Source organism: Oncorhynchus masou, chromosome 10 (genome assembly GCF_036934945.1).
Source record: "Oncorhynchus masou masou isolate Uvic2021 chromosome 10, UVic_Omas_1.1, whole genome shotgun sequence".
NCBI lineage: Eukaryota > Metazoa > Chordata > Actinopteri > Salmoniformes > Salmonidae > Oncorhynchus > Oncorhynchus masou.
In genome coordinates this window covers 46,860,262-46,872,930 of record NC_088221.1, presented here as the reverse complement: position 1 = coordinate 46,872,930, position 12,669 = coordinate 46,860,262, and the positions used below count along the sequence as shown (strand labels likewise).

The following is a 12,669-nucleotide window of genomic DNA, read 5'->3' as shown; positions in this document are numbered from 1 at the left end:
CATCATGCTGGAAAAGGCATTGTTCATCACCAAACTGTTCCTGGATGGTTGGGAGAAGTTGCTCTCAGAGGATGTGTTGGTACCATTCTTTATTAATGGCTGTGTTCTTAGGCAAAATTGTGAGTGAGCCCACTCCCTTGGCTGAGAAGCAACCCCACACATGAATGGGAATACCTAGGATAAGATAAGTAATCCTTCTCACCACCCCCCCCCCCTTAATGATTTAGATGCACTATTGTAAAGTGGCTGTTCCACTGGATGTCAGAAGGTGAATTCACCAATTTGTAAGTCGCTCTGGATAAGAGCGTCTGCTAAATGACTTAAATGTAATGTAAATGTAAATGTCTCACGATGCTTTACTGTTGGCATGACACAGGACTGAAGGTAGCGCTCACCTTGTCTTCTCCGGACAAGCTTTTTTACGGATGCTCCAAACAATCGGAAAGGGGATTGATCAGAGAAAATGACTTTACCCCAGTCCTCAGCTAGATAGCTCGGATAGATCCGCATAAAAAACAACTATTTCAACCAGCACAGGCATAACAAACTGTAACGGCATTCCTTCTCCTCTTCTGAGGAGGAGAAGCGAGAAGGATCGGAGGACCAATGCGCAGAGTGGTAAGTGTCCATAACGTTTATTTTAAGTTATAAACAGAACACTACGAAACACAAAACAATAAATGTGAACATGAACAAAAACCAAAACAGTACCGTGTGGCAACAAACACTCACACGGAAACAAACACCCCCAAACCAAAAGTGAAACCCAGGCTACCTAAGTATGATTCTCAATCAGAGACAACTAACGACACCTGCCTCTGATTGAGAGCGATACTAGGCTGAAATCAAAACCCCAACATAGAAAAACACACATAGACTGCCCACCCCAACTCACGCCCTGACCATACTAAATAAAGACAAAACAAAGGAAATAAAGGTCAGAACGTGACACAAACAGGCGTAACAAACTGTAATAAAATAAATTGTTTACCTTTGATGATCTTCCTCTGTTCGCAATCCCAATGCTCATTGTTAGACAATGAATGCTCTTTTGTTTGATAAAATCCATTTTATAGCCTAACACGAAACATTTTGTGAACCGCTTGTGTCGTGAATTCCGTCTCATTCCATTTTCGACGACACATTTGAGGTAAATACACACACAAAACGTGACTTTTCCAGTCATGTTTGGTTTCATTGCAATCAACTGGTTTGTTTGTAACACAACCAAACCTGATGGGTCATTTCGCAGGACGTATTGACTGAAATAAACCGATTTGAAGACAAGTAATGACATCATTGTGCACCAATGAAATGCCCCCTGTTTCGTTGATTGACTGTATTTTAACCTAATGACCACGTATCGTCTTGAAATCTAGCTGGGTAGATAGCCAATGAGCTGAGGTAAACGGCAATATGTAATGTTTATGTGTTGGAAGACCAACCCATGTAGTAAACTCCGGCGTAAAGAGGTTCATTCGCCGTTGACGATTCATTCCGGAAGGAGCCACGCATGTTGCGCACAGCATTGTTTTGGTAAAGCGCATATTCAGCTGTTTGTATATCAATCAGTATGGTGACTAAGTCAGGGAAAGCTAAATCTAGATACAGTATACAGATGAACACACAATTTTAGAAGAAATTGATCGAGGACAATTCATTTAGCGATTCCCAAATGGAGGAATATTTTTGGAACGGAGAGGACATCGTTTTGGACTGGTAAGTTCTTCTCGTGCTAATGCCGTTGTTTGAAATTAATAATATAAAATATTATTTGTGAAATGAAATAGACTATTTGAGGCTGTTGAGGGGAGGGCAGGCCCACAACAATGGCCAAAGTGAAATGGAGTCAGTAGATACAGCTGGTCTGTCATAATATAATAGAGACAGTAGATCTAGCTGAAATGTCATAATATAAATTAGACAGTAGATCTAGCAGGTCTATAATATATTCAACCTTATGTTCCCTGTACTCTCTATATATGTGTGTATTATACCTGTTGATACAGGGCTCATATGTGAAACTATTTTAAATGAACATTTTCTTTCACAATGACACTGACTCCGAATGGGAGCCCCCAGTGCCAAGGTCTTCCAAATATTGAAAGTGTTATTTTGTAAATGTATTTTTTTTTCATGTTTTCTCTCCTTTTTGGGGGGGGGGGGTGTTAGAATAGCATATTGGTATTTTGTATATAGTTATTCCATTCAAAATGTATAACTCACCAATTTGGCCACTTGGGTACATTTGGGCTACTTGTGTGGGACACCTGGGTGACTTCATGATAAACTTTGCACAAGTACTGTTGCCCTCTTATGTTTTTCACTGATATTGTACCCATCATCCTATCTGAACGCTTGTTTTATTTTGTTCATTTTAAAGATGATACAACAATAAAAATATTAAACGGATGTTTTTTTCATTGTATTATCTAAACCAGATCTATTGTGTTATATTCTCCTACATTCAATTCACATTTACACAAACTTCAGAGTGTTTTCTTTCAAATGGTACCAATAATATGCATATCCTTGGTTCTGTGCCTGAGCTACAGGCAGTTAGATTTGGGTATGTCTTCAGGCGGAAATTGAAAAAAGTAGGCGGGTAGCTCTAAGAGGATTTAAGAAAACCAGATGACATGATGTTCTTGATATTTTCATTTACGTATAGCCAGGGGCACAGTTCAACACTCAGATATAATTTACAAACAAAGCATTTGTGTTTAGTGAGTCCACCAGATCAGAGGAGGTAGGGATGACCAGGGATGTTCTCTTGATATGTGAGTGAATTAGACAATGTTCATGTCCTGCTAAGCATTCAACATTTTCCTGTCCTGCAAAGCATTCAAAATGTAAAGACTACTTTTGGGCGTCATGGAAAATGTAAGCAGTAAAAAGTTCCAAATTTTCTTTAGGAATGTACTGGAGTAAAAGTAAAAGTTGTCCAAAATAGTAAAGATAAGTACAGATACCCAAAAAAACTACTTAAGTAGTACTTAATTTTATTTTTACTCAAGTACTTTACACCACTGTGTATAGCAGACAATATTCCATGGAATAACGCAAAAATACTTATTTACTGTTTCTAATTATGTTGGTAACCAGTTTATAATAGCAACAAAACACCTCGGTTTATGCTATATGGCCAATACACAGTAACCGCACACCTTTTGGCCTTATTACTTAAATATATGGCACTGTACAATTACATTATGTGATTGACAATAGTCGCAACTTTTACCCCTTGTATATATTGATGGGATACAGTAGAAACCAGTCCATTTCAGCAATGGTCAGCTCCTTTTCCTGCCTCATTGCAGATAGTTATGTTCAAGCAATAGTGAATGTAATGCATATTTCCAATAGGTATGTTCCTGGTATTGTCACTATAATCATGCATGTCACAAGTTAATTGCACTATGAGTTTTCTTAGGACACAGAGTACTTTTTTTATTGCCTAGTTCTTATGTGTTTAGTATTATTCTGTGGCAACTATCCTGGACTGAGAGGCTCATAGACTACAGTTTAAGCTTACACACACTTAGGTTGGACTCATTAAAACTAATTTTTCAACCACTCCACAAACTTCTTGTTAACAAACTATAGTTTTGGCAAGTCGGTTAGGACATCTACTTTCTGCATGTCACAAGTCATTTTTGAAACAATTGTTTACAGACAGATTATTTCACTTATAATTCACTGTATCACAATTCCAGTGGGTCAGAAGTTTACATACACTAAGTTGACTGTGCCTTTAAACAGCTTGGAAATGTCCAGAAAATTATGTCATGGCTTTAGAAGCTTCTGATACGCTAATTGATATCATTTGTGTAATGCTCGTCGTTGGAATGAGGTGTGGACCAAAGCGCAGCGTGGTAAGTGTTCGTCATATATTTATTTAACAGAGAACACTAAACAAAATAACAAAGGAGAATGAAACGAAACAGTTCTGTAAGGTGACAGACACATAACAGAAAACAATCACCCACAACTCAAGTGTGAAAACAGGCTGCCTAAGTATGGTTCTCAATCAGGGACAACGATTGACAGCTGCCTCTGATTGAGAACCATACCAGGCCAAACATAGAGATACCAAATTATAGAAAAAAGAACATAGATGCCCTGACCATACTAAAACAAAGACATAACAAAAGAACCAAGGTCAGAACATGACAATTTCAGTCAATTGGAGGTGTACCTGTGGATGTATTTCAAGGCCTACCTTCAAACTCAGTGCCTCTGCTTGACATCATGGGAAAATCTAAAGAAATCAGCCAAGACCTCAGATAAATAATTATAGACCTCCACAAGTCTGGTTCATCCTTGGGAGCAATTTCCAAATGCCTGAAGGTACCACGTTCATCTGTACAAACAATAGTACGCAAGTATTAACACCATGAGACCACGCAGCCGTCATACCTCTCAGGAAGGAGACACGTTCGGTATCTTAGAGATGAACATACTGTCACATTCTGACCATCGTTCGTGTGTGTTTTCCTTGTTTTAGTGTTGGTCAGGACGTGAGCTGGGTGGGCATTCTATGTTGTGTGTCTGGTTTGTCCATTTCTATGTTAGGCCTGATATGGTTCTCAATCAGAGGCAGGTGTTAGTCATTGTCTCTGATTGGGAACCATATTTAGGTAGCCTGTTTTGTGTTGGGTTTTGTGGGTGATTGTTCCTGTCTTTGTGTTTGTGGCACCAGATAGGACTGTTTTGTTTTTTTCACGTTTCTTGTTTTGTAGATTGTAGTACTTTCATCTTTATTAAAGATGCACAAAACTAACCACGCTGCATTTTGGTCCGCCTCTCTTTCCCCACAAGAAAACTTTTCGCACTTTGGTGCGAAAAGTGCAAATCAATCCCAGAACAACAGCAAAGGACCTTGTGAAGATACTGGAGGAAACAGGTACAAATGTATCTATATCCACAGTAGAATTAGCTCTATATCGACATATCCTGAAGGGCCACTCAGCAAGGAAGAAGCCACTGCTCAAAAAACACCATAAGAAAGCCAGACTACGATTCTGAACTGTTTGGCCATAATGACCATCGTTATGTTTGGAAGAAAAAGGGGGAGGCTTGCAAGCTGAAGAACACCATCCCAACCGTGAAGCACAGGGGTGGCAGCATCATGTTGTGGGGGTGCTTTGCTGCATGAGGGACTGGTGCACTTCACAAAATAGATGGCGTCATAGGGAAGGAAAATTATGTGGATATATTGAAGCAACATCTCAAGACATCAGGAAGTTAAAGCTTGGTCGCAAATGGGTCTTCCAAATGGGTCTTCCAAATACTTCCAAAGTTTTGGCACAATGGCTTAAGGACAATAAAGTCAAGGTATTGGAGTGGCCATCACAAAGCCCTGAACTCAATCCTATAGATTATTTGTGGGCAGGACTGAAAAAGCATGTGAGCAAGGAGGCCTACAAACCTGACTCAGTTACATCAGCTCTGTCAGGAGTAATGGGCCAAAATTCACACAACCCATATGAGAAGCTTGTGGAAGGCTACCCGAAACGTTTGACCCAAGTTAAACAATTTCAAGGCAAAGCTACCAAATACTAGTTGAGTGTATGTAAACTTCTGAACCACTGGGAATGTGATGAAAGAAATAAAAGCTGAAATAAATAATTCTCTCTACTATTATTCTGACATTTCACATTCTTAAAATAAAGTGGTGATCCTAACTGACCTAAAACAGGAAATTTTTACTAGGATTAATTGTCAGAAATTGTGAAAAACGGAGTTTAAATGTATTAAGCTAAGGTGTATGTAAACTTCCGACTTCAGCTGTATATGTGAATCCGGAAGACATGTGTATCCAATAAGCTGTGTGAAGTTCATTAGGCCATACTGTATAGGCTACACTACAAATATTCAAACACAAGGATAGTTCTTTATTTCAATCAAATGGATTTCTAAATGCGTTTATGGAGAAAAACGTGTTATGTTGATTGCATGAACAGAGTTAAAACGCAAACCTGAGATGTATGCTAATATAGGCATATCCTTTACGAAAAGAAAATAATATATTGGCAAACGGGCGTTTGGTGCAGGCGGTAGAAGACCAAAGTCGCGTTAAGAACAATGCTTTGTGGATCATACCAATTTAATAGTCTCCTGCAAGAAAGACGGTGCAATAATTTATGTTTAATCCAGTGAAGGATAATTGATAATTGAGAACATGTTTCAATACATATTCATGAAAATATATATATATGTATTTTACGAGAGACCGAATTATATGCTTATATTGATTGAGGGGATGACCTGCTATTCTAAATGTTATTTGAAAACTATCAAATGCGTCAAATTGCAAATTGTCAGGCTTGAATCTGAATTAATATCTCATTCATCATCATTAGGGGCTGATAAGTTAATTTAACAATTTCATTCTGTCTAAATGGGTTATAGCTACATTCATGTCATGTAATATATGAAAGTAACATTTGAAAAGAAGCATTAATTTGAGACAAACAGCGGTTGATTTTACTTCAGTCGGCTAATAATAGCATAAATCTCTCCTTTTTTTAACCTTTATTTTACTAGGCAAGTGAGTTAAGAACAAATTCTTATTTTCAATGACGGCCTAGGAACAGTGGGTTAACTGCCTGTTCAGGGGCAGAACAGGTTACTAGTCCAACGCTCTAACCACTAGGCTACCCTGCCGCCCCAAAAGCCATGATAAGCCTACAATTATACATTTAGCCTGCACGACAAATATGGCAACATCTGCCATGTCATTAGACTGTTTACAGCATCAGACTGAAATAAATACAATATGTTCCTAACATGATGCCAGAGAAGGCTCTCCAAATCTGATTAAATCAAGTTGACATGTGTCTGTTTATGTGAGGTCATGTTTGTAAATGAGTTGGACGCCAAAATGCAAAAATGCAACGAAAAAAAAGTAGATTTTCTGTTATTTAGATAGGTCTATATTACTATGGTGATATAGGTCTATTTTACCACGCTATTATAACCAAATGACTATCAGAAGTCTCAGTACTGATACAGAAGGCAACATAATGCATTATTCAATAACTTCAGCAAGAAACTGTTTAAACAATTTCCAAATCCATAGATGGAGCAGTCGGGTGAGTTTCTTATTTTCTATTTCCACCTTAATAATTAACGGTGGAGTGTTTTGGCCCCACTTGCTCCCTCTAGTTTAGGTTTTTGTCCTCCCGCAGCAGCTGTCACCCTATATTACTTGCAGTCAGCTAAATGAAACATTATTCTAAACATATGCATCGTAATCAGTTCGGTCACACTTACAAGAACACGCGTTAATAAGGCAATCAATCACTCTGGAGCAAGCACGTTGTTCTGTAACAGATCATAAACAGTATGTAATGAAGAATTGGAGGTTGGCATGACGGGCTGATCAGATAGTCAATGTCAAAAAAATGCGATGAATGTCAGTAAATGTAGTGTTCGTGTCGTTTCTATAACATCTTCAATTTACAACAAGCAGTTAAATTACCCATAAAATACAGTCAATTAAATAGGGGTGGTTGGACAGTAGGGTCAGAATCATCGATCTTTGTATTTCATTCTCTGGTGGACATTTAATTCGTTGTTTTCTATTAGCACCGAAATAAATAAAGTATACAATATATTAAACAACCCAAATATGATTTTTCTTGTCTAAAGCAATTCGGCAAAGGTGACAGGTTTTTTTTTTTTGCATGTTATGATGAATTATTTTTTCAGTCTGCACATTGGATACAAAACTGATCCTGTTATTGTGGGCAGTGTTTTTCCGCTGTCTTTTCCTATTTATATTTTATCTAACTCAATGCCTTTGTTGTAGGGGTTGGAACCTTCCGCAGGGAAACATGGCCATATATCACGCCCAGGTCTGCTGCTGACTTAATCCTATTTCTTTAATGGGGACGTTCAAAAAATGTAACATCTCAAAGTCCCTTGAAGGCACTCTGGTATATATTTAACGAACTGTAATTAACGACAGTATCAGCTTGTATAATTTAGAGTTAATGTCATAAAGAATGGTACATTTTAGATTCGGAATGACCCGTGATAGCAGTCTTTATATTGCCAATAGTTTTCGGGGGTCGTTTTAATTAAAGCCAGACAGACTTTCCGGAGAGAAAATAGGCCCAAGTAGCCTGCCAGTATGACCCTGCTTCTTATATGCTACAGATACAGCTTCCCTATTGATTATATTTGATTTAACCTTTATTTATCTAGGCAAATCAGTTAATTAATAAGAACCTATTGATGTAAATACATAAAGTGCATAATAAACATATTGCACGAAATGTAAACACATAATATCCATAACCAAAGATGATCTCACTTTTATCTCACTTTTATCATACCTCTTCAAACCTGTGATTTTGACAAAAATATCGACATGTATTCATATAGTGTGTTTTCAATATCTCAAACAAAGATGGGAAAATGTTTGACGATTTAAAAAAAAGATTTATTTCCCAAGAACAAACATCATCAATAAATGACATGATTTACATAAAGATATTTACACACTTTTTTCTCAAGTTAAAATGTGTAAATTCATACAGTTGGTAATATTTTAAATACAGAGATAAAATATACAGATCCATGTATCTCAGAGACCCTGGGGACATAGGGCAATACCCTAGTATTTCATTATTTCAACCCTTTTAAACAGCTTTCACTTATCGTTTATCAGCCCTCAGTACTCTCGCCTCTTACATGTGTGGACTTATAACATGTATTTTGCATACGACTTATTTGGTTTGTTTGTTGCCATAGAAGCATGTTTACCTTACAATATAATAGTCAAAAGTTATGGTGAAATAGGCGTGTATGATCTCCAGTGTATACGGATTTAAATTGAATAAACATTCAACAAGTCAGATAAATTATTAATATATATATAAGAAATGTAATTTACACGTCATGGGTCATTTTCCAATCCAGAGCGGTAAATATTTTGGTTTAAAACTATTTTAACGATATGGACTGTATGTTGAGTGTAGGGGGCCATATTGGGAGAGAATGTAAATACCGTTTTTTTAACAAGGTTGCTCCATATAACATGGAACGGAAATATGACAGGAAACGTATAAAGGGCGTTCACCCAACTTCTAACTGAAACGAACATTGGCTCTACCGAGTACACTTTTTTAACCTTCATATGTAAGGAATGTCACATTTTACGGTACAATCTAAGCACCAAGAACAATGTTGTATGTTCTAAGTATTTTATCTGTCATGTCCAATGACTTCCCTCAGGGGGTTATTAGCACCCGACAGCGGGTCTCAGAACGAGGAGTGAAAGTACAAGATTGGCAATTTTCGCCATAATCCTCTATTCTTAACATCATTACTGCCAAGTTCGAAGCGGTGCAAAATTCTATGCACCTTACTTGAAGATTAGGAATATCCCTTGAACTGTATCGGTTATTATTCAGTAATAGTTGTTGTGGCACATATTGTAAATATGATTCTCACCGTAACCTACATTAATAACGAATCTACACGTAACAATATTTCATAGAGAAAAGCAATGCCCAGCATTGATTTGATAAATGCAGAGGACAATAATAAATACATAAAAATGCTTACTTTTACAGTGCCTTAAATTAATACCAAAATATAACTGGGAAATTTGAAAAGAAGATAATTGATGGAAAATATATTTGATATAAGTGGATAAATCACGAGTACCGTGGGCCTATCACTGAATTAGATAGTTATTTCTAGGTTTTAAGGCACAGGAATAAAGCTTCATCACCGACGCACTAACAAAATAGTCCTTTAAATTACTGTCAATTTAGCACTTACCAATGTTAACACCTTTTGGCATCTTTAAAAAAATGCGAATCCTGCTAATTGTTTTGAAATTACCTTTATTTGTCCCCCAAATATTGGAGTCGTAGATGTAGGCCTATGTATAAACTAATAGCAAAGCATAAAACAGAACCAACTGCACTTGATTTAGATCGTCTACACGATTAAGTTATCTGTTTAGTGAAGATTCCTCTCTCTGATCTGGTGATGGAGCCGATGTTTTGCTCAGGACAGCGGCAGAATACGGAAAAAATCCACTTTGACCGGATGCGGTGCAGGTGAAGTCAGTGTTGGTACTTCTGGAGCCTAGCGCGCTGGCCGCCTGGCTGCTGTGACAACTGAGGCACGAGCATGGCCCAGTGACCGATGGTGCGCTGACCGCAGCTGCACATGCTGCAGCCGCTGCTGCTGATGCTGCCGCAGAGCTATTGAGGCCTGAGGGTGACTGATAAAGTCCTGGGTGCCTGATGCCACAGAGAAGCTCTGGGCGTGAATAAGGATGGGAGAGTGCACGGAAAGTATCGATAGGGCGAATGGAGGTAGTGAAAGGTGACGATGCAGCACCAGACGCAGCTGCGGCAGCGGCAGCTGCTGTGACACCCACATGCGGGTAATAGTGCAGAGGTATGTGGGAATGGAAAGGGTATGGTAGACTTCCGGTGGCTGCCGCGTGCGTCATCATGTAGGTGTAAAAGTTTGGATCTGCTGGATGGGGCCAAGACATTGCCAAACGTTGCCTCTTGTCCTTCATCCGCCTGTTCTGGAACCATACCTACAGACAGAGAATCATCATCCATGTTTACTTTTGGACCCTATTAAATCCAACCCGAACTGTAGCATTGTAGTATTACAAAATATCGGATCGACTCGCATGCATTTTCCCAGTGTTCAGGACATGCGTGTGCCTATATCAATATTTACTGCGTAAACATTGCTAACGCAACTTTGATCAAATTCGGAGTTTAAAACGAATAGGCAGGTATACATATATTTGTGAATAGTTCTTTTTAGGGACCCTTAAACAAATCAGCAAGTTGAAGAAATGTTTTGACTTTTTTTATAGTTACTTTTTTTCATTTGTTCATTTCAGATTAATTCATTCATTCATTACTTCATTTCAGATTAATTTCTGGAACAGATTCGAGAAGACCATTGTCTTGCTCACAATGTGAATTATACAAAACGGATTCGCTTATAGGTTTGCTCTGTGTGCGTGTGTGTGTTGTGTGTTCTCTCTCTCTCTCTCTCTCTCTCTCTCTCTCTCTCGCTCTCTCTCTCTCTCTCTCTCTCTCTCTCTCTCTCTCTCTCTCTCTCTCTGTCTCTCTCTCTCTCTCTCTGTCTCTGTGTGTGTGTGTTCCGATGTATGCATGTTGACCAGCGTGTGTTTTAGTGGAGTGTGTAATATAATTGTAGTATATATATTCCAAACTATTTGTGATGTAACCTACATTATTATGTCATGTATTTTACATTTTTAAAAGGATTGAACCTTTATTTAACTTGTGATACAGCCTGGAATCAAACTAGGGTCTGTAGTGACGCCTCTAGCACTGAGTGCCTTAGACCGCTGCACCACCCTGTATGCATATAACAGAACACAGGCCTACCTTTATTGTAGTTTCAGGTAGATTGAGTGATGCGGCAAGTTCACATCTTCTTGGTCTTGAGACATAATTTTCCCTGTAAAACTCTTTCTCCAGTCTTCCTATTTGTTCTCTGGTAAATGCAGTCCGGTACCTTCTCACCTGATCCGCATTCGACATGTTTGAACACATTCCATTGCCGTTAAGATTGGAAAGGGAGGATGAATTTGTGTTGGAGCCTCCAGAATTATTGTCAGAAAAACCTTTAGGAAAGAAATATGCAATTATTATTCGATAATCTCATCTAAGCTTTATAGGTAATGTTGTTGTGTATACTGACTATTATACATTCTTATGAAATCACATGAGATAATATCTATACGCTAAATAATACATCATTTTTTGTAGCATTAGTTGTGAAATATTTGAAAATGAAACACACATATATTCTTTATTAGATATTATTATTTATAATATTGTTATATTATTCTAATATTGGTATTGTTATACATTATCTGTTTTAAAATATCAAATACATTTATTTATCTAGCATGATTTATTTCGATCATTACATTTGAGGTCCAAGTGAATATTACCTTTGTTGTTGTTTTCCTTGTGTTGGCTCGGGGAACGATACGATGGGCATCCCACTTCCACATCACTGTTCATGTCTGAGTCTTGAGAAACTTCAGGGTACAAGTGGATCTTTTTTCTGCTTTCTGACAAGGAAATCTCCGCTGAGGAGTTATTCTCGCTGTTGTGGTGGGCACCGAAAAGACTGTCCGTTTCGAACTTGCCTTTGTTTGGAATATCCCCGAGACTTCCATGAAGCGAGGCGGAAGTTATTGTCGGGTTTAGTCGATCACTGCGCTGAGCATTTTCAAGGGCCTCCAACACTGAATTTCCAGCCGAGTCTGACAGGTTTGAGAGCCTTTTGCCAGACACGGGACTGTGTAGACCTCTCTCCATCAGAACCATCTCTTTTCTTCTCCTCTCCATCATTAAGCCTTGTAGAAAAAAAAAAAACAATTTCCGGGGCTGGTGCTCGGATGAGTTGTGGCGGAGTTAATCCGCATTCAGATCAGCAACTGTCTCTAAACAATATAACACCTTTTTTATGAGAGAGAGAGACGTAAAAATAAATAGAATACCAATGCGAGCAACGAATGACCGTTCAAAATGAACCGTGAATAATTTTTAGCCCAAAATGTAAAGGTACGCGTGAAGCTGCTCGAATTATCGTATATTGTAACAGGTTTATAAGCAAATAAATACGAGATGG

The 12,669-nt window shown here is 38.2% G+C and overlaps 1 protein-coding gene across 1 annotated transcript; it reads right to left on the bottom strand.

Annotated features, from left to right (window-relative positions):
- Positions 1–9,973: 9,973 nt before the first annotated feature.
- Positions 9,974–12,389, bottom strand: LOC135547019 (homeobox even-skipped homolog protein 2-like). Its single transcript, XM_064975585.1, has 3 exons — positions 11,984–12,389; positions 11,412–11,650; positions 9,974–10,576 (listed from the first exon to the last, which is right to left on the bottom strand). Exons 1-3 carry the CDS (start codon positions 12,387–12,389, stop codon positions 9,974–9,976), a joined length of 1,248 nt encoding a protein of 415 aa, XP_064831657.1.
- Positions 12,390–12,669: the final 280 nt, after the last annotated feature.

What these genes read in the sequence shown, in the direction of transcription:
- LOC135547019 (XM_064975585.1), bottom strand. Translation starts at nt 12,389, where the DNA reads ATGATGGAGAGGAGAAGAAAAGAGATGGTTCTGATGGAGAGAGGTCTA. An exon ending in CAAGGAAAACAACAACAAAG is followed by an intron (nt 11,651 to 11,983) that starts GTAATATTCACT and finishes TCTTTCCTAAAG; the next exon opens with GTTTTTCTGACAATAATTCT. An exon ending in TACCTGAAACTACAATAAAG is followed by an intron (nt 10,577 to 11,411) that starts GTAGGCCTGTGT and finishes CTCTGTCTGTAG; the next exon opens with GTATGGTTCCAGAACAGGCG.